At 45.9% G+C, this 21,407-nt stretch overlaps 1 protein-coding gene across 2 annotated transcripts in view; it reads right to left on the bottom strand.

The window, feature by feature from the left end:
- Positions 1-2,274: 2,274 nt before the first annotated feature.
- Positions 2,275-21,407, bottom strand: part of CERS5 (ceramide synthase 5) — a 75,490-nt gene continuing 56,357 nt past the window's right edge. For both annotated transcript variants that reach the window (XM_061615245.1, XM_061615246.1), the window contains 2 exons: positions 18,099-18,255; positions 2,275-3,504 (listed from right to left, as the gene is read on the bottom strand). In XM_061615245.1, the coding sequence (XP_061471229.1) occupies positions 3,352-3,504; positions 18,099-18,255 (310 nt within the window). In that variant the 3' untranslated portion in view covers positions 2,275-3,351. The remainder of the gene's footprint in view (positions 3,505-18,098; positions 18,256-21,407) is intronic.

Raw genomic sequence — 21,407 nt, forward strand, 5'->3', positions numbered from 1 at the left:
GAAGCTGCCACGACAGAGCTGTGCAGTTGGATTGCTGCTAGCAGCCCGCACACCTAAGTCTCTCTTTCCTTTAAAAGGCTGGTCTCAAGAGGCAAGGGCCTGGCAGCAAGGGGAGGCAGTGTTGTCCACTCAAGGTTGCTCCCTCCAACTCTCCCAACCTGCCTTTTGGGACTGTCAGGTGGAGGTGGGGGAGCAAAAAGACATTAATTTGCCGTCATATATGGTGGTGGGCTTCTAAGGAACCTAGCAGAGACCCTGAGGCAGGGCCACTTTGGGAGCATTTCCCACAGAGAAGCTAGCCTTTTTCAGCACTGGCTATATGGTAAGCAACATTTGCTGAAGTGCCCTCTTGTACACAACTAAAAAAAACCCAACCCAGGAGCACTCTGCCATAAGATTCAACATTCCTTCATTATAACTTTTGAGTAATGTTATTGCTTTCCTCTGTTTGCTTAGTCTGGAACAGGCAGAAGATTAAACTTGATGTTATAGTAAACATGCAACTGCTTGATATCCAGTTAATGTCATGACTTAACGGCAGAGGCATTTGCAATAGTGACAACACCCAGAGCTAAAAGGGCAGCACACTCTGACTGGTGCCATTAGCCAGGGGACTAAGGTCCCTGAGATGCTACTTCTCCTGCCTTTGAGAAAGATCATGACAAGGGGGAGACCAACTTGGCCTCATCCTTCAGCAAGGATGAGGTTCCATCTTTCCTCCAAGAAAGCTTTGTAACTAAAAACTAGTGTCTGAGTTTGCTATTTTTCTTCCCTCCCAATCCCCTTCCCTTTTGTGTTGTGTCTTATAGAGTGAAAGCCTGAAGGTAGAGTCATCATGGATTGCTCTAAGCTGCTCTGGGAGCCTTTCCCCCACTTTTTTTTTTAACTGAAATGCTTTAAATAAAATAATCAGTGTTACAGAGGAGGTAAAAGTTAGATGTATGACAGTCATGCATTTACTGTAAGATTTAAATTTCAGAGCTCTTAGGGGTCATGTCAATATCTTATTTTCAAAAGAGTCATCTCAAGATGCTTATTTTTTTAACCTATGGTATCCATTAACCACTGCTCTGTAAAATTCTCAGTTGAGCTACACACAGGTTCAATATGTGTAAGCATTACAAGACGTTAGCTTAAAATTTAGCTCAAGGAAATTTCATAGAGATGTTTCCTACTTAAAGGAATAGGTATTTTGTATAGTTGAATGTTCTTCATGCTGTTCAATTCTATTTCCAGTTTGGATATTTTGAGTAATAAAAGGACTCCTGAAGTGAATGAAGGGTGTTGCAATTTGTGTTTATATAGACTGGAGAGAATTGTTTTCATCAAAGAACTATGAATATAAAAATAAAGGAAGCAATCCTGGAAAGGCAGCTAGAGGGCCACAGGATGCAGCGGAAAGCTCTGCTGCCACCACTGTTCTACAGGCAATATTCTGTGTGTAGGGAGGGGAATAGGCCATTTGGGGGGCATGTTGCAGAACCGCAATGCCCTAACCCCCCTTAATACACAGACATGCGCCCAAACAGGCCCCAAAACAATGCCAGCCTTGCCTGACAATGAGAGGGAAATGAAAGAAAAAAGTATTCATGTGGGGAGAAAAAGCTGCACCCTTACTTCTTGTGTTGGCTGCCTCAACACAGCACGGCATGGGAAGTGGCGATAGCCCTTGCCCCTTGCCCCCAATAGGACTGTTCTGTAAATAAGATGTTACATGAACATCAGACAAGTTAAACAGCAATGTTCATCTCTGAATAGGCAACTGAAAGCTGAGCAGCCTTTTTTAAAAAATTGGACTCTGACCCAAAACAATTTGGTGGCAGTGTAACAATACCATAAAAGGAAAATTAGGAGCTTTTGCCTCTCGGTTGTACAGTTTGTCTAACAAGAATCAGATAATCACACCTTAACAGAGTTCAGAAAGGACAGACATAAAGGGAGACTGCTAAACTATAAGAAACAGAATGTTACTCTAAGGGCCATCTTGCACACACTAGCAGGCCCCACATGCTCCTTGGAAATACACTTGGTCATTCCTAGATTTTCACAGAGGTGCCACTTGTGAGAATCAGCACCTCTGGATACTGCGTATCTTCCAGACTGCCATAAGGCCTTGGTTGCGTGTATCACTACCATATCAGCTGTTCTGCAATGTTCAAACTTCCAGCTCACCATATATTGCTCCTGTACAAATGGGCAATGGTAACATATTAGTGGAATGTTGCTTATGCTTAGAATGCAGATAACCTTCCTAAGTGAAGCAAAACACACAGATTCAATTTTTCAAGCAATTTTTTTTAATCACAGAGTAAACAATAGTATAAAATGACAACAACTCAGGGCATTTTCAATGTCCTGGTCATGACAGCACTTTGCTGTCTTCCATCTCCCCCGAAGTACCATTGGAGTAAAAGGGAGCAGGGGGAGGGACCCAAAGTTCTTGTGTGACAACCTCTCTATCCTAGTGGTATCTCATCACAAAGCAGATGCAGCACCCTTGCTTCTCTTGAAAATACAACCATCCATGGAAAAGGAGCAACAGAACCAGATCATCCATGTCTATTGTCCTAGCACACAAATCTATCCACCTCTTTCTGTGATTCCTATGTAACTCCAATTCCACAGTATTTATAGAAAAAACAGATATTTTAGGAAGTCACAATGAAGACTTTGGAGATGCTACGCCACTCTAAAAAGAACAAACAAAGGCAATGAATGCCAGCCTTGTCTGCTCACCCACCCACCCAAATAAGCAGACATAAAACTTTATTAGCAAATGGCATCCCAATGGCAAATAAGAAAACCGTCAATCTACCTGTCTCTACCACTATCATCATCACCAGGTTGCTACGTCTAGCTGTGGCACAGTCGACTCCTCAGGACACAACTTTTGTCCTTGCTGCCAGAAGCATAGACTATCTCAACTTAGACTAGGCCAGTGTCAAAAGACCCTGAGTGCAATTAAGTGACAGAACCTGTTGGAGATCAGAACCTCCAGAGTTCCTGCCAACATACCTTCTCTCAAAGCTTGAGCTGATCTTAAAATAAAATAAGAAACAGCCCCCAATCTCTTTTCATACACTCACATAGACACTTCAGCCAACATGGGATGCCATTAAATGCAAAACGGCTCAATTTCTTTAAAATGTAAAACTGGAAATAGCTTTTGCACTAATAATCAACTCGATCCCGTCTGTGCAAAACTGTCTGCATTGTGCCTGTTTTCAGAATTGCTGGAGGATTAGGGGGAGAAGGGGCAGCTTGATTAAAGATTTCTTGGGAGCGTGGAGCTTGACATATCTAGACATTTGAACAGAAGTCTGTATTTTCTTGAGGCCTCCCTGTCCGTTCTTATTCCTCTTCTGCCCACTTGCCACTAGTTATGTGGCCATTAATCCGATTGGCATCATTGTTTGAAGGGCTAAGGATTCCTTTTCTGCTTTCTGAAGTGACATCTTCCTCTTCAGAGCTACTTTCAACATCGCTGCGCTCATCTTTACATACCTGATAGAAAGAAGCAGAGTAAGTCTACCACAAATATAAGGGCTATTTCATAATTAGTTAAGCACCAGGTCAGTGTAGCATCCTCCATGCTACACTTAGCTATTTGCTGTTTAAACAGTATTGATTTCAAATTCAGACGTGAACCTTGAGAACTTGAGAAAATCAGGAAAGAACAGAGTACAGAAAACAAAGAGGGAGATATCCCCAGGAAGCCTACATGGCCACAAAGGTAAGTAAACTTCCATGAAAGCTTCCTTTGGAAGGACATATTTCTACCAAGATCAGAAATACCTTTTTGGAGGAAGCTCCATGTACGATGCAGGAGCTATCTTTAGACCTCTTAATATTCCAGGGAGGAAAGGGGAAATTCTATATACAATGCATTTCCATTCTCTACAGATTTTTTTTATTTATTTAAGATAATTGCTTCTCTGCCTTTCCATTTTTGAAAAGTGCCCAAGGTAGCTAACAATCAAAACAAAAACCATGCTTAAAACAACAACTCAACACATTCAAAACTAACCAGGTGCCAGTATGATAATTTCTCAACAATACTTTAAAATATATACAAAATATTTTAAAGAAATGTCAAAATGGCATTTAAGTGCAAGCTGCACAGGTCTCACAGAGCAGGGAGTTCTATAACCTGGTCACCAAATGCATCTCAGCAAGGAGGTAGGATAAAAAGCGGATGGGAAGAAGCTCACTACAAACAGAATGCATCTCAGTTCACCAAGAAAGAGGGCTCATAACCTTAGAATATTACTCATTCGAATGAACAGCAATTTAAACAGAGAATATCATTATTTTAAGGGTAGCCCAGAAACACAAAAGTAGTATCTCATGAGATGTGTGTACTACAGTACTTTCATGTGAGCAGTATCAGCCCAATTCTCATTATATACCAGGCATATTGATAAACCATCCAACTGTATATTACAACACAGACACCAAATGAGTTGTGAAGAGATCATTCTCTCTATGTCAGGGACAAGGAAATGTTTTCAGCCAGAAGGCCACATTTTCTCCTGGGCAAACGTCCAGGGGCCACATGGCAGAGGTAGGTGGGACCAGAAGCAAAAGCGGGCAGCGCAACCAATGTGACTCTTACCTTTTGTATAAGAAGCTACATTCCAGTCACGCAATAGCTAGAGATTTATCTCTACACCTCAGTGCAGGCAAGCAAGAGGCACTATTAGTTCAAGGACACATTCTAGCCAGGCAAAAGCAACTGAGGAAGGAGCAGGGCAAGCCTAATGAGGGGTGTAGCTGAGGGAGGGGGAACATGGCCTGCAGAGAGTCCTGAGGGGTGAAGAGAGAAATGGATGGCTGCATTCAACCTGTGGGTGAGAGGTTCCCAACTCCAGATATATTACCTAGATCTGGGTGGGTGATCAGGTTGATCTGGCCCAGCTTTGCCCACTGGCATACTTGGTGTAACACCAGCACAGGCTGCAGGGACAGGGAGGAGGAGTTGCTGTAGTCCACAGAATTGCCATCTCTGTCACCAGGAAACCACTCTGTCTTGGAGCTGGCTGTGAGAGCCTTCACTTCATGTCATGCCAAGGAGACAGTAAGCTAGGGATGCTGCTGGTGTACTGTCCACCCTGCTGCCCAGCAGCTTTTCTGACTGAGCTGGTGGAGGCTGTCTCGGCTGTGGTATTGGAGGAGCCCAGAACGATAGTCCTGGGCGATTTCAATGTCTATGCTGAGGCGGCCTCTAGTGTTCTGGCACGGGACTTCGTGGCCTCCATGATGACCATAGGGCTGTGTAAAAAAACCACTTGTGGGGGACTTATTAAATGTGTTGTGGGCTTGAAGGAGTTAATGAAATGCCTGGGAGTATGAGTGATGTAAAATTGCCAGGTAGGAAGGGGCATGTGAGTGAGAGTTCTAAGGCAGGTTTGAATGAAAGACAGTTGGTTTTGACAGTTAGGGAGTTCTTGTTGGGATTTGGAGTGGAAGGAGGGAGGTTGTGGGAGTTAAGCTGGCTGGAAAAGGGTAGATTACATATTAGTTAGAGGAGGGTAGGACAGGTAGGGAAGATAGGGACTATACATCAATATACTATTTAACATTTTGTATTTTACTCAAGTTATTTTGTTCATTTAAATTCCTGTGTGTCTGCCCGGTCACGTGTGCCACCATATCAGGGTCCTATTCAGTTCCTGTATCTACACCCTATGGTACTAACAGGGATCACCAGTGGTCATTTTTGGGTGGGACAAAAGGTGGAAGGGCTGAAGGTTGTGGTGCAGAGAGCGTATCTGACCCAGACTGAGGCAAGCATCTGTCTGGGTGGGGATTTCCTGAACCAAGCATGTTGTTTCAGAAGGGATAATCCCTGGTGAAGGGCAGGTTTGCGACAGGCTGTCTCAAGTTGTCACCGGTCCTAAACATAGGACAGGGCACACCCTTGACTTGGTTTTTGCTTCAGATGGAGAATGGGGTGCTCTGCAGACGGGGGTGGATATTACAGATTTACAGCTTCAATCCTCCCCTGCAGGGTGGACAGATTAAGATGGTCCGCTCCTGGAGACTAATGGAATCCACTGAATTCCTGAATGCCCTGGGGGAGTTCTCAGTAGATAGAGCAGATGACTCTACTGAAGCCCTTGTCATGCTATGGAATAACAAGACGCATCAGGCTGTTAACACAATTGCCCCGAGCACCTCATCCAGCATTGTGGAGCCTGGTTTGCACCTTGGTACACAAGTGAAAGAGGCTGGATGACGGTTAGAGCACAAGTGACAAAAGATGTGCTGTGAAACTGATCAAGCATGAGTAAAACATTATAACATGTCTACTGTGTGGCGGTGAGGGTGGCAAAGAAGGCCCACTTCTGTGCTTCCATCACATCCTCAAGGAGCCATCCAGTGTTATGTTACGTTTTATTTCTAGGCCGCCTTTTGGCCAAAAAGGCCCCCAAGGCGGCTTACACACAAATAAAAAACACAACTACAAAATACAAATAAAAAAGTGGAGCTCTTTCATATTGTCAGGTGTCTGTTGACATCAACTCTAGGAAATGGAGTTTTAGACCCTTTGGAGACCCGCTGTGAATAATCTATAAGCCATTTTGAGGGTAAAATTGCTTACCTCTGTAGCAATCTTGATGCCCCATCCACATCTACTGTAGCCCCCAGTGAGATGTCCAGTGCAACATCTGCTGCAACTTCTTGGGATCAGTTTCAGTTGATGTGGCCTGATGACATGGACAAGGTGCTTGTGACAATGCAACCAGCAATGTGTCCTCTCAACCCTTGTCCTTCTTGGCTTATTAAAGGTTGCCGAGGGGGTATGACCGAGTGGATCCAGGGTGTGGTCAATGCATCTTTGTGAGACGGAGTGGTCTCAGCCCCCCTGAAAGAGGGTGGTGATCTGACCGCCCCTGAAAAAGTCCACCCTGGACCCTTTGGCTCATGACAACTAGTTGTGGCACAGCAACTGCAAGTACTCTTGGATGAAACAGATTATCTTGGCCCAAAGAGTTAATGGGTATTAACTTACAGAAAGATACGTTCAACATACCAAGACCTAAACAGGAATGAAGATGTTTAATATTTAGTGATCAAGCTGAGTGCTAAACTTTCACAAGTTGTCAAACTGAATTACGATTCCCCTGATGGCTGGGATTCAAGAAGATCTGAAATGAAGGGATAAATTAAATCTAATTTGCTTGGCAAGGATATTGTCAGTAAAGACGTTGCTTCTATGCAACCCTTGTTTTTATTTTCTAGTATCTCCTTGACAGAGATATCCTCAAAGAAATGGCAAAAACTGATGAATAACTTCATTTTGTGGGCAAAATATGCTAACAAAAAGTAAGCTAGCACATCGCAGAAGCTCCGCGTTGAAGGTGGCCTGGCGATTTCAAATCTGAAGCTATATTATGAGGCTGCCAAAGTAGCTGGTTGGTGGCTTGGTTTCATCATGAGAAAGCCAGGACTTGGTATTCTTAAGGGAAGGGAAGGGAAGGGAAGGGAGGTTCATCGCAATCCTGCTGAGTGTACTATTGTGGATCACTAAATGGGGAGCAATTAAAACTATTAAAGAGTAAAATTACATTTTTGCAAATATTAATATGGAATAAATATAGAAAGATTCTTTTCTCCAGTATTTCCCCAGTCACATCAAGTACTACGTGTGCATATATTTAATCTACATGATAAATGGAAGGATTTTATATTCCGGGAAGAGGTAGAATTAGATAGCTATGAATCTTCCAACAATCTAGTAATAGTACAACCCTCCACACTGGGGGGCCACATTGGATCTCACACAATATCTTCATATTGACATTTCTGTACCAGTTAGTGCCCTAAGGAGATATCATGAGATAATTATCATGAGATAATTCATACAGCTGAAGGAATGAAATTATCAATGGTAAATCTAGCAATAAGATGAATACTCTCATTATAGAGGAAGATTCAACATTTTTAAGGTGGAAAAGAGCTAAGTAAAAAGGTGATATAGAAACAATCTGTATTTCATGCATTTATCATCATTTTCATCTTTTATATGCTCCTTGAATCTGAGACACAATATCTCACATGCTATATAGATGATATCTTTCCCCACATGAAGTTAATGGAATTTGTGGTTACAACGGTATCAACTGCTTTAGATGCTTGGTTTCAATGCCAGCTTCACACATACATGGTGGAAATGTTCCCCAGTATAAGAATATTTAAAGCACTGAATGTCAACTATCAAGTTACCTGATGTGAACTGAAACATTACTCATTTATGATATGATTAGACTTTTAAATCACCTTCCCTTGGTAAATTACAAGGTGCCAACTGAGAATTTGCTATGATCACCAAAAGTAATTATGGTAAGTACTAGAAATCTAAAGGATTACTTTCCGGTATATGAATAAATAAGAAAAGCCTTAGGGGTAGCTGAAATGGACAAGGTTGTTGCCTTGATATTTATTTGAGGAGGGCAGATTAGTGATAAATGTGTAAGTACCCAGAAGACTTGTGCTTGATACTGGAAGACGTACTGTAAGTGTTCTCCCATATAAAAGTGTTTTTGTTTGTTTGGTAATTATGGGTGGTATTAATGCTGCCTGTCAACTGACGGAATGAAACTGTCAGCAGAACAAGGGTGGCAGGGAATTTTGGTGATTCCTTCTCATGCCCCCCCCAAAAGGTGATTTAAGAGGGGAGCAAGAGACTGAAGAAATGCCTGTTGCACTGACGGATTCCTTCTGTCAGCAGACAGTCACTAACGGGCACCACCCTGTGCTTGTGGTCTATGAAAGTTTATTTTTTACATTTTACAACTGAGTATTTTTTTTAGTTTTATATATTTATAATTTGTGAGAAAAAATAGGGGGACAAGAATGTATTTCATTACAAGAGGTGGTTCCTGGGTGACATAATGTCAGAAAAATCTAGTACAATGTCATGCCCCCTTCTAAGGAGTCCTCAGAGGGGGAAGAAGAGGATGACTCGGGAGCAACAGCAGCAGACCCCGAGAGAAGAACAGACGAAACTTCTGAGGACGCAGCACCAGCTCTCCCTCAGCTGGAGAGTACCAAGACACAGCTAAAGCCCTTCAACCAGATTCAGATAGTGAACGAGAGACTCCCCTCCCACCTGCAGAGCGAAGGCGACAGAAAGTCATGCAGCAGCGTAGCTGGCCTGGCTGTTTAAGATAAGCAAGCTCTTAGAAGCTGGGAGGCTGATTACCTGCACGTGCCTTAGGGAGTGCGATTTAAAAGGCAGTTCGTGACTGCAGCAGGCTGCTGACTACAATGTCAGGCATGACCTCTGCATTCCTCCTATCTTCCAGAACCCAGACTCTCGGACTGACCTCTCAGAAAACTGGACTAGCAATCCCCCATTGACTTCGCTTCTTGGACACTGACTTGGCACGTGAGCTTGGAACAAACCCTCTGACTTTATCTCACCTTCCCCCTGGTTATCTCTCTAGCCTGGCAGATTTATAACCCAAGCTGCCGGCTAAAGACCTTACGACCCTGACAGTTACTAAGGAATTTATAGCCCAGCCTACATCCCGCCGACGCTGACATCTCCCTGTAAAAGCTGACATACAATAATATTTAATGAACCAACATCTGCTGTATTACACATGTAAACTTTTGAGTTATGCAGAACTCTTAATAAATATGTAAAAAGTGCTGGTTCATGGCAACACCCTATGGTACAGTGTACAGTACTTCTGCCACTGAAATTAAACTAGAATCCCTTGCCACGTGCCAGCAATCACAATGAAAGTTACTCATTAGTGGGTGGAGAGGGGTTTTTTTGCCTCATGTGACTTTTTATATTTATCTTGTAAACACATGCAGCATTGCAGGTGAACATTCAGGAAGCAAAAAGGGGGAAATATAAAGTACTACTTAACAGAGCTGCACTGAAGAAAAAAAGTGATTAAAAAGTTCATCCTCGCAGCTACACTGTAACAAAGGTTTACCTTCTCCATTGCGTAATAATGGCCATGAAAGGATGAGGAATGAAAAAATGGAAATTTTACTCACCGTGAATTTCTATTTGTAGATAGTGCTGGAGGACATTCCTCAGTAGGGATGACTCCTCCTACTGGTCGTGACAGGCAGGGTCTCTAAGCTTCTTTGTAGCCTCTCCTGTGGGAGGAGTCGTCCCTCTCTCCAGACCGAACTGACAGAGCCAGGAACCCTCCTCAGGCCCCATATCCACATCTTCCCAGACGTCCCTAGAGTGGAAGCCTATACCAGGAGAAGCTGAAGAAAAGTGACAGACCAACACGGAACCAACGTGCTGGAAGAAAGGTCACACATGAAGGGAAACACACAATACTAAACAACGTGTGCAAATGTAAGGCGCTGGCAGAAGCCCCAACTCCCCCACTCCCCCTCCCGCTCCAGAAGGTTGAAGCAGAGGAATGAGAGGTGGGTGGAATGTCCTCTAGCACTATCTACAAATAGAAATTCACGGTGAGTTAAATTTCCATTTTTGCTAGATAGTGCTGGAGGACATTCCTCAGTAGGGATATGACAGAGCAGTGTACTAGGACTCCGGGTGGGATTCCTCTAGCTAGGAGGCAACACCTTCTGGAGCACCTTCCTGCCAAATGCAGCATCGGCTGATGAGAATGAGTCCATTTTATAGTGCCTGATAAAAGTGTGTGGAGAAGCCCATGTAGCCGCCCTACAGATATCCATTATGGGGAACCCCCCCTAAATGCTGCTGAAGCCGCTGCCCCCCTAATTGAGTGTGCTGTGGTACCCAATGGAGGTTCCCTACCCAGAGCTTCATATGCATGTGCTATAGCCGCTCTGAGCCAGCGTGAGATAGAGTAGGTTGTTACCTTACACCCCTTTGATTTCCCAGAGAAGGCCACAAAGAGGGCCTCAGACCTCCTGAACTCTAAGGTACGATCCAGGTAGAAATGAAGAGCCCTCCTAACATCAAGTGAGTGCCACCTACGTTCCTGGGCACAGGAGGGAGCGGGGCAGAATGGAGAACCACTTCCTGCGACCTATGGAAAACAGAATTGATTTTAGGTAGGAATGCCGGGTCTGGTCGGAGGACCACCTTGTCCTGGTGGAACACGTACAGTTGAGGGTCCAAAGATAATGCCCCCAACTTGGAAACTCTGCATGCCGATGTAATGGAAACCAGAAAAACTGTTTTGAATGTCAAGAGGTTCAGAGAGCAGGTAGCCATCAGTTCAAATGGAGGTCCTGTCAACGCCGTCAGCACCCAGGTAAGGTTCCAGTTTGGAAACCTGTGAATCATTGATGGGGAAACCAGCGTCACCCCTCTTAAAAAAATATTTAAGGAATGGGTTGGAGGAAAGCGGGGGGCCCCCCAGGCATAACAAAATGCTACTAAGAGCTGCAGCTTGTCTCTTGATTGTGGCCGCGCTCAGACCCTTATCTAGGCCCGACTGGAGGAACCCTAGGGGACCCCTGATGTCTCGAGACCAAGGTTCCACTGTATTTGCAGAGCACCAGGACAAGAAAACCTTCCACGTGGACGAGTAAACCCGGTTCGTGGACTGTCTATGCGAGGCCAGTAGCGTGTCGAGCACTTTCCCCTTAAAGCCCTTACCGCTCAACCACAACCGCTCAGTCTCCAAGCTGTTAGCCGGAACAGCTCTGGTCGAGGATGGCAGACTGGTCCCTGAATCAGAAGATCCGTTCGAGAGGGTACCTGCCAGGGTGTCTTGACTGACATGTTCAGTAGGTCCAGAAACCAGGGACGTCGAGGCCAATGGGGTGTCGCTATAATAAATTCCGCCTTCAAGGTCCAAACCCGCTGGATCGTGTGTTGTATCAGCCCAAATGGAGGAAAGGCGTACAGGAGGCCTTGTGGCCACTGTGTGACTAGTGCGTTTGTGCCCTGAGCCTGGTGACACGGATTTCTTGTGAAGAACCTGTCTAGCTGTGTGTTTGCGGGTGTGGCAAAGAGATCCACTACTGGTTCTCCCCACCTGCGCACCACCTGTTGGAAAACTTCTGGGTTCAGTTGCCATTCTGCCTCCTTGATGGCTGTCCTGCTGAGCCAGTCGGCTACAAAGTTGTTTGTGCCCGCCAGGTGTTCGGCCTTCAGAGAGGCAAGATGCCTCTACGTCCATTTGAACAGGCGCTCCGCCTCGAGCATTAGGCCCTTCGATCTCGTGCCCCCTTGTCTGTGGACATAAGATTTCGCCAATGAGTTGTCGGTGCGTATGAGGAGTTGCTTCCCCTTTATCTCTGGGGCGAAGACCTGTAGCCCCAGTCTGATGGCCCGTAACTCCAGTATATTTATATTGAGCTCCGCCTCCATTGCAGACCATGTCCCCAGGGCTACATTGTGATCCAGGTGAGCCCCCCATCCATACAAGCTCGCATCTGAGGTCATGATTATGCATGGAGGATCTTCCAGGCTGACTCCGTGGGCCAACCTCTGAGGTTCCAGCCACCACCGGAGCTCTGTCCGTACTGTTGGAGGCACAGAGACTGAGCATCTGTGTTGTAGGAGAATTGCCTCCTGGTAGGGCAGAAGGATCTGTTGTAGAGCTCTTGAGTGAAACTGGGCCCACTGAACTAGGTCGTATGCCGACACCATGGACCCCAAAAGCCGAGCTAGCCTCATCAGGTCCAATGCTGGTGCAGCAACTGCTTCCTGAAGCAACAGCTGAAGTCTCAAAGTCCTATCTTCGGTGAGCCTCATGCGGAAAAGTTGCATGTCCAGGATCACCCCCAAGAGCGGAATATTTGGGATGGGGTCAGCATGCTCTGCTCCAAGTTCACTATGAAGCCCAGCCCTTGGAGCCATGATACAGTGAGATGGGTACCTGTGTGTGACTGGTCCCAGGATGGTGCTCTCACCAAGATGTCGTCCAGATAGGGATGCACGCATATCCCCATTGTTCTGAGAGGTGCCACCAGAACCCCCAGTACCTTGGTGAAAGCCCTTGGTGCTGAGGAAAGGCCGAACGGCAAGGCCCTGTACTGGAAGTGTCTGTTGTTGTCTGCAGATTGGAATGTGTAGATACGCCTCGGAGAGGTCCACAGAGGTCAGCCATTCCTTTTGTCGACTAAGAAAAAAAAAATTGAATATACCCGATTTCCTCTCTGAGGGAACTACTGGCTCTATTGCCCAGATGTTCAGCAGGTGCTGGATAGCTTCCAGGTAGCACAGGTGCTTCTCCGGCCTTCGAGACCTTGGGGTGGGTCGAAACCGGTTGTGTGAATGCGAAGAAACTCTATGGCATATCCCATGGACACCGTGTCCAGCACCCATTTGTCTGAGGTGATGCCTCTCCAGCGGGGGGCAAACTCTAGAAGCCTTGCTCCCACTACGCGAGAGGCCTCTGGCAACCGCCAGTCAGGAGGAGGAGCCCTTTTGGACTCCCTTCTGGTTCCTCCCTGAGGAGAATGGGGTGCCTCCCTGTTTAGAGGAGGAAGCGTGTCCACCCCCTTTGTCTTGTCTGCCCCAGCGAAGCCTGTTGGAATGCTGACTGCGAAATCTAGAGAGCTGTTTTGAGGAACAAAAAAACTGGTTCTGCCTGCCCTTCCGTTCCTCTCTTCTGGCCATAGGGAGTGCTTTCTTCTTGTCCCTAGTTTCCACCAGGTGGGCCTCTAGAGGCTCCCCAAACAGCTTAGAACCTGAAAAAGGTAGGGCAGTGAGGCGGGTCTGTGACTCTGAGTCCACAGGCCACTGCCTGAGCCAAATGTTACGCCATGCCACAGTGGAGGCAGCCATAGAGCGCGCTGCAAACTGTAGGGCATCCATGGATGCGTCGGCTGATAGGGCCGAGGTGTACGCCATTTTCTTTAACCCATCCTTTACAAATTTTGGGACATCGTCCCATGCCCCAAACTCTTCAGCCCACATAAAAACCGCTCTGGAGAAAACTGAGGAAGTGGCTGCGGCTCTGAAGCCTACTGCATCTGCCTCAAAGCTCCTGCGAAGAGCCCCTTCGACTCGCTTGTCGCACTGGTCCTTAGGCCCCCCCTCCCCTTCTGTTGGGATCACTGCAGAGCTAGCAAGAGCAGCAATAGGCGGGTCCACTGTGGGAAAATGCAGTCTTGCCATGATCCTGTCGGCAAAGACGTAATGTTTCTTTGCCCACTTGGCAGGTGGCTTTGGTTTGCATGGTGATGACCATTCAGCATCCCACACGTCATCAAACGCCTGGGGAAAGGGAACTGAAACCTGCTTAGTGTCCATGGAGGGGAAGGCCTTTTTTGCACCTGCCGAGGCTGACTGAGCGGGTGCATCGCCTCCCGCCTCAGCCTCTGGCAGTTTTAGCACTCTGCGGGCCTTGGAAAGGAGCGGCTGAAAAACCTCTGGAGCAAAGAGTCTGGGTTGCATCTGGGTGACTTCTATTTCCTCACCCGAAAGCTCCCCCTCTTCCCTGTCCTGCTCAAGTAGTTCTTCAGAATCTGATAGTACCACCTGTGGCACAGGAGCCTGCCTGGGCAACTGTGCCTATGCCTGCCGATCCCGAACCATTGAGGATGAGGGACCTGCATGAGTCTGTGGGGAGGAACGCCTTGCTACTCCCCCCCAACGTGCTATGACCCAGGTGCTCCTTGTCACCCCTGGGTGCATCCTTAGCTGGCTCACTGTGTAAAATGTAGGAGGGTGGGGGCGAGCCCACCCCCGCCTCATGTCTTGATTGGAAAGGGAAGAGGACCTGGAGTGGCTGTCTCTTAAAGATGAGCTGCCATGCCTGTCCTCCCTGCTGGAGCCTGTGGAGGAGGATAAGCGCCTCCACTTTCCCCTGTGGGGACGCTTCCTCAAATGTTTGCGCTTCTTACTTTTACGTGCGTGTGAGAGAGAGCCACTGACTTCAGAAGCAATGAGCTCTTTAACCCAGGTCATAAATTTGGGAAACAGAGTGGGGGGGGAAAACATCCATACCTTCATCTAGGAGATTCATCCCCCCGCTGTCTACGCTCTGGGATGGAGAGAAGACTGATTGCTGTGAGTCCTCTAGGTCCCTTGCCTCCCCCACGTGGCAGGGCTCTTGGCGGGAAGGCGGAGAAGAAGCGGGTGAGGCCATAATATGGCGGCCCTGACTCCCTGACGCTGAGGGAAAAGCGCAGGAATCACTTTACAGGCGAGCCGCGTTAGCGGGTGCCGCTCAACCCCCTGCTGAGACGTTCTCCCACGACGAGGCAAGCCTTTGGTGAAGTGGGGGGGGAACCAGGAGCCGCGATCCCGCTGAACGCGAGGGTTGCAGAAACGCGGCTCCGCGGAGCGAGACGACAGACTCCCGTCTGGGCGGCTGCTGCTCTGCTGGTATGCTGCAGCTAGCCGCGCTCCACCCTTCTTCGGCCTCCTTTCCGATGCCTGTGAACCCAGCCGGGTTCAGCCTAGCCTCACAAACCCCAGCCCCACGGAGTGAAGGTAGGGAAGGAGAAGGAAACAGGCAGGGAGGAATAAAACCAACGTAAGGAGAGGAGAAAATTAGCATAAGAAAAAATGCTAAGAGGAAGAATCAGAAAGCGAAAGAAAGAAGCTCTAATAGAGAGGAGAGATTAACTCTAGACCTTCACTGACCGCAGGCAGGGCCGGTCTGGAGAGAGGGACGACTCCTCCCATAGGAGAGGCTACAAAGAAGCTTAGAGACCCTGCCTGTCACGACCAGTAGGAGGAGTCATCCCTACTGAGGAATGTCCTCCAGCACTATCTAGCAAATGGCAGATCATTTCCTGCTCACACCCACCAATCAAAGGTTAAGATAAAAGTGTAAGGAAAAGGTGAAAAGAGTGATAATAGTGTAATGCTATAATACACCACAAACACTACTGCACTGATAGCGGAACCCTAACCCCCCACAATAAAAGAGCTCTGGAAACACATTAATGAATGCATCATGTGGCATGTGTAGCCCATGTGCTACAACAGGAGGAAAAATCCTTAAGCAGTTTGGCCCTCAGGTCCAATAAAGTTCATAATTCATTTTGTACTTATTGTTTATGTGACCTGCCACAAGGCGGCAATATATTACTGCTGAAAAATAAGGTATGAGGTATTACTGGCAAACAAGACTGGAGCCCTCACACCATAATCCGTTATCTACAGATTTTTCTACTACCATTGTACCATCTGCCAAGGGAAGACCCTACAGTCGTGAGCCTGCAACTAATAGCACCGATCTGCATAACATGCAGGCTATTGCTTCTATGGCTAACATGGGCAGGGTGTGCTCGGACGAGCCTCACCCCTGACTGCCGTCAGCCAAGCATGTGGACTTTGAACAGCCCTAGCAAGGCACACAGAAATAATAGCAGGGCAAATGCCAGTGACAAATTAATGATTGCCAGGGCCAACTGCCGGTACCCACATCTCAAAATTGCAAATATCTTAATTCTTGTCTGATAGCTGCCAATGTTTTTAAGATCATAAAATGAAAGGGAGGCAAGAAGCAGTAACAAATGTGTTCTGTTTTAAAGCCATTTATGATTATGTTTTTCCTGATGTGGGCAGCAAGAGTACTACCTGGAAAGGCTTTAAGCCTCCGTTTTTAATTGGTGCTGGTTTTAACTTTGAATACTGTAATGACATAGATCTATACTCTTAAGTAGATCTTCCCACTGTCATCAGGACCTGGCTATGATCTAAAACTCAACCAGAACCCTCTGTACAATCAAGCAGCCATTCTTGGTAGTTGCCTGGGCCCTACACAACACTAGTCCAATAGAAGCCTACCAATATTTTACCATTCCAGAGGCAACCAGATACTCTAATTTCAACAACAGGTGAACTGAATAGGTCCTCAAATTTAACATGCTGTTTTATTCAGCCTTTTTTATATTAAAAATTGTTTTCAAGGTTTTGGAGAGAATTTTAGTATCTGATGCACTCTGACATTCTTAACTCTGTGCTTCCCCTGTTTTACTTGCAAAGGAAGATTGTTTAAAAAAATACCAACAAGATGAATCGCAGAGTTGTTTTGACAGAGATGAAGATCATACAGAACGATTATTGCCTTCTAGGTCAGTATCAGAGGTTTGACTTTCTTGTGAGCAGTTTTCAGATTAACCAACATTTGTTGGTTGTTGAAGTGCAGCTGGCTTGAGACGAAACATCTTTCAGACTCACTTTAGCGCTATAGCATTCAAACTTCGAAAGACACAGATAGTCCCCCCTTCCCTCTACAGGCAGCAGTAGCAGTTTGCACTTACATACAAGAAGAAGAAGAGATCCAGCTTCAGTCTGGCACAGAGAAAAGGAGAGAGAGAGAGAATGGAGAATACAGAGGGGAGTCCTTCCCTGACTAGGTCACCTGATCAGGAGAGAAAAGCAAGGAGAGGAAAGATGCAGGTACTGATTCTTTCCTACATAAAATTATAGCCTCTCCTTCTTCCTTAAAGTCCTCCACACAACAGCACGTTCCAGCAGGTTAAATACAATCCCTACTTTGAGTAAATCAGCGGTCTTGATAAGTTTAGCTATTGGTCCTCCATCACCCCCATGTCCTCCTCAGGAAAAAGAAAAAACAGTTCTGTCAATGTAGTGGCTTGCAATGCTGGTGAAAGGAGCAGCTGCCAAGCACCTACCAGCATCTATGCCCAGCAACACTGCAGATACAGGCCTGGAACAGTCACTGCTACAAAGTGAAGAGGAGTTCAACAGCAAGGTCCTTTGGGCCTTTCATCAGCACCTTTCCCATTCCTTGAGGTTTGGACATCCAGATCAGCTCTTAGAGTTAAATGTCTCCATTTTTGGTAATTAGCACAATGAAGTAGAATAAATGAGGAATTGCTCCAGAATTGTATGCTGGAGAGTTACACTGGCAAGCCATATTCTTCTCCTGTTCTAGCAGCTACTTAACCTACTCTCTCTGCCATTCTCTGTTTCCCATCCTACCGAAGAACTCTTGAATTCTTTGATAGCCTTAACTTTGGAAGCTGCATAAGTTACACAAAGGAAGAATGCAACCTGATTTGATTTGCACAGTGCACTCTGGGTGTAAAACCCGTATTTTGCTAAGTTAAACTGAAGTTGAAGTAAAAAGTTATCATCAGAGGCAGCAGCCCTCCTCCTTTAGAGTCACTGGTGCTTGTTAAATATGCAGAAAATGAAAAGGCAGATCTGGGAGCTCCTAGTGGTTAAGCAAGCCAATCATTCATACCTTCCCTCGTGCCAAGGCTTTGTAGGCAATGCGAATGATGTAGTAAAACCAGATGACATGTAGAACTTGTATGGTTAAAAGAAGCCCATTGAACAGCCACCATGATGGAAAAGGGCCAATTATTTCCCAGCTTTCAAACAGGGTTGTGTTCAGTATCCTGCAAGACAAAGGGGAGAGTCTGTTACATTGGCTGCTTTGCTTATCTCTGGGAACCAAGCTGACTGACCTCCAGAAACATCTGTCCCATTCAATTTTTCCTTTGGAGAATGTTGATGCCCCCAATCTCAGAGATCTCAGCATATCAGCAGACATCTCTAAAGAGGCCCAGGCTTCCTCTCCACCTAGTTGTTTTAATGCTTTGAGTCAAGAGATTAAAAGCTTGTCAATTTATCTATTTCCAGCCAGTGTAAGAATGGTCTGTTTTGATTTTACACTGTTTATGTATTTAGGAAGATTCCAGTGACAAGATTAGGGAAAGTGTGATTTACCCCACTGTACCTTGTTGCTGCAGAAAAATACCAGATATATATTTAAGGATATTGAAAAGGGGGAGTGTTCAAGAGAAAGTCAACATAGAGGGCTCTTGTAGCTCCAACGCACAAGAGTCTGAAACCCTCCTCCCACAGCTCTTCATTAGCCAAACCTGTCTTCTGAGTCTCAGAGGAGGGATCTTCCCACCTCTAAAAGGAAAAAGTTTCATACATGACCAACAGCATGCAATTTGAGAAGCACAGGATAGCATTACACAGTATGCACCAGTGAATCAACAAAGATACCTCCCAATGCAATCTGAGATAAGCAGGCACCTCCAGGAAACTGAAGGATTACAATAAGACCAATGGAAACAGCATTAAAGATTCACTGCCTCTCCTAGCACACAGCAAGGGCTTGTAGAGTGATATAGCAACAACGCGTAGAGATTACCATAGCATAATCACAAACAGTGAGGCCAAAAGTGAAAATATTTGTTTACTTGTAAAGAAGTAAACAAGTGAAAGAATCAAGATGACATCTCAAGGCATTTGTTACTCTAAAATCCTCTCCTGGGTTGAGAGTGTACTCTATTGTCCTAGCTGAAAAACAATAAACAGGGTAGAAAGGTGACAGGAGTAGGCTGCTCGGGCATATTTGCCTCCCAAAGCTTGAATGCAGATATGCTGGGCAGCCTCAGCTCTCTTCCCACATCACTCACACAAAGGAGCAACATGGATCCAAAAGGGCGGTAGGTCTGTGCGCTTAGCTTCACCACAGGTTGTACTGCTCCTCCCAGATCCTCATGCGTTGAGGGGTAACTTCTGAAGAGGGGAGTATTTTCTACCTGAGTAGGCTCCCTGTGTGACTGAGATCAAGGTTCTATACTGTGCAGGGGCCTCCACAGATAGAAAAGGTTCCTTGCTTCAGAAGTTGCTATTCAACACATGAGGAGTTAGGAGGAGCCACGCAACATAGTGAGCAGCACTAAAAAAAATTCCTTCAATTTCCTCTGTATCTGTGTTGCCCTTTCACCAATAATGCAGGAAGAGGGCTCTAGTGTCAGAAATAATTGTTCAACCACAATATCCACAGACTGAATCTAGGATCTTTTACATCACGGGTGGGGGAACTTTGGCCCTTGGCCCAGTATGTTTTGGGCAAGTCACACTCAGCTGCCCTGCTCCTGATGTCATGTTCAAGTGAGGGGCAGGTAAAGGTGGGCTTGGTTGAAAGGAGCTTTGCAGGCAACGCCAATCAGCAGCGCATGCAAAGCTCCTTCTGCAGTGCTTCCTAAGCACCCAACAATCATATAGTTGTTGGGCCCTCTGGAAGCGCTGCACAAAGCGTTTTCCAAGCCATGTGCTCAGGTCTGCCTTTGGAAAGAAAACAACGCTGGTTTTTTTTTTTCCTTTTCAAAGGACAGCAAGTTTGGAGTTACCATATATCAGCTGATAGGGAACTCATGGGGAACTTGGTTGTGCAGCCAATCCCTGCAGGAAGCAGGCTTGGATTTACTACTTATCAGCTGATGGACATAGGCAGTAACTCCGTCTCAGTGGTACTTCAAAATACCACATGGGGGTGTCCAATGCTTCTCCCCCAACCTGTTGCCCTATGACTGCTAGTGGTCCCATGTTGCTCTTGGTGGCTGCTGGCATCCCAGCAGGTTGTACAACATCAACAAACCACAGCAGGCAGGACTAGGGCACCCATTAAAAGTAGAAAACTGTGCCGGCACATCAGTGATGGTGAATAGGAGGTGAAAGGGGCAAAGGCGCATCAGGCCTTCTAGAAAGGCTCTGCAAGTTTAAAATGATCCACAAGACATCTACTGAGGAAAATGAATCTAAGGGCTGCTTTTTGGTGTGTCTTCTTAAGAATCTGGAATTCCCTCGCATTAAATATTAGATAGGTGTTGACTCTGTCTTGTCAGCGCCAACTGAAGACATTCCTCTTTTAAGTAGGCATCTCATCCCCGTCTGATCCTGTATTATAAATGTTTTCTAAAGATGTTTTTAGTGCCCTTTCATCTGTTTGTCTTCCTGTGCTCCCTTTGGGAGGAAGGGTGGGATATACATTTATATAATAATGATAATAATAATGCACCTTTAGCCACTTATCAAAGGAAGGATCTGTAGCAACAGCCCCAATGAGAAGACAACAAGACTGGCTGCAGTTCTCCAAAACAAAAACAAACCAACCAGTAAAAATGCAACAAATCCCCATTCAACAAGCTGAACAACATTCAACTCAAGCTAATCCAATGGAATCATCAGGTGGAAAGATGTGGGCCAATTATTTATTCAGGAGAAAATTCTTCCTGCATTTGTGCCTGCACATGTATAAGTTTTCACTCTGAACTGGCTAAAAAGATGTTCAGCTCCGAAGACACCATACCTTTTCCCTCCAACCCACCCATCCAAAAGTATTTTGTTACAAAGGACATGAAGAAATTATTGTGACATGATACAGATCAAAGAGCCCCAAATTCTGGGAAGGTGACACCTAACGTGTGGAGTTAGTGAGGTCACTACCCTTCTCATTACCACTGACATACAAAGAACTTAAGCTGAAACATTACCATCTGGATTACCAAAAGTGAAAGTGACCACTCAATAGCTGAGAAAGAGCCCACGGGTACTGCCATCTTTCATCTTCCTTAAAGTACCTAAAACATATAGCAGGAGCGACTTGAAAACAGCCCTGTTTGCCTTATCACAAAGACGCAATTGTGCAGCACCACATGCCATTATGGTTGCATAGAGACAGGGAACCACATTCTATATCCTGACTCTCAAGCACATGCAGCAATGGGACTGAGAAACTCTGAAGAGT

The sequence above is a fragment of the Rhineura floridana genome, chromosome 3 (genome assembly GCF_030035675.1).
Source record: "Rhineura floridana isolate rRhiFlo1 chromosome 3, rRhiFlo1.hap2, whole genome shotgun sequence".
In the NCBI taxonomy this organism is placed as follows: Eukaryota; Metazoa; Chordata; class Lepidosauria; order Squamata; family Rhineuridae; genus Rhineura; species Rhineura floridana.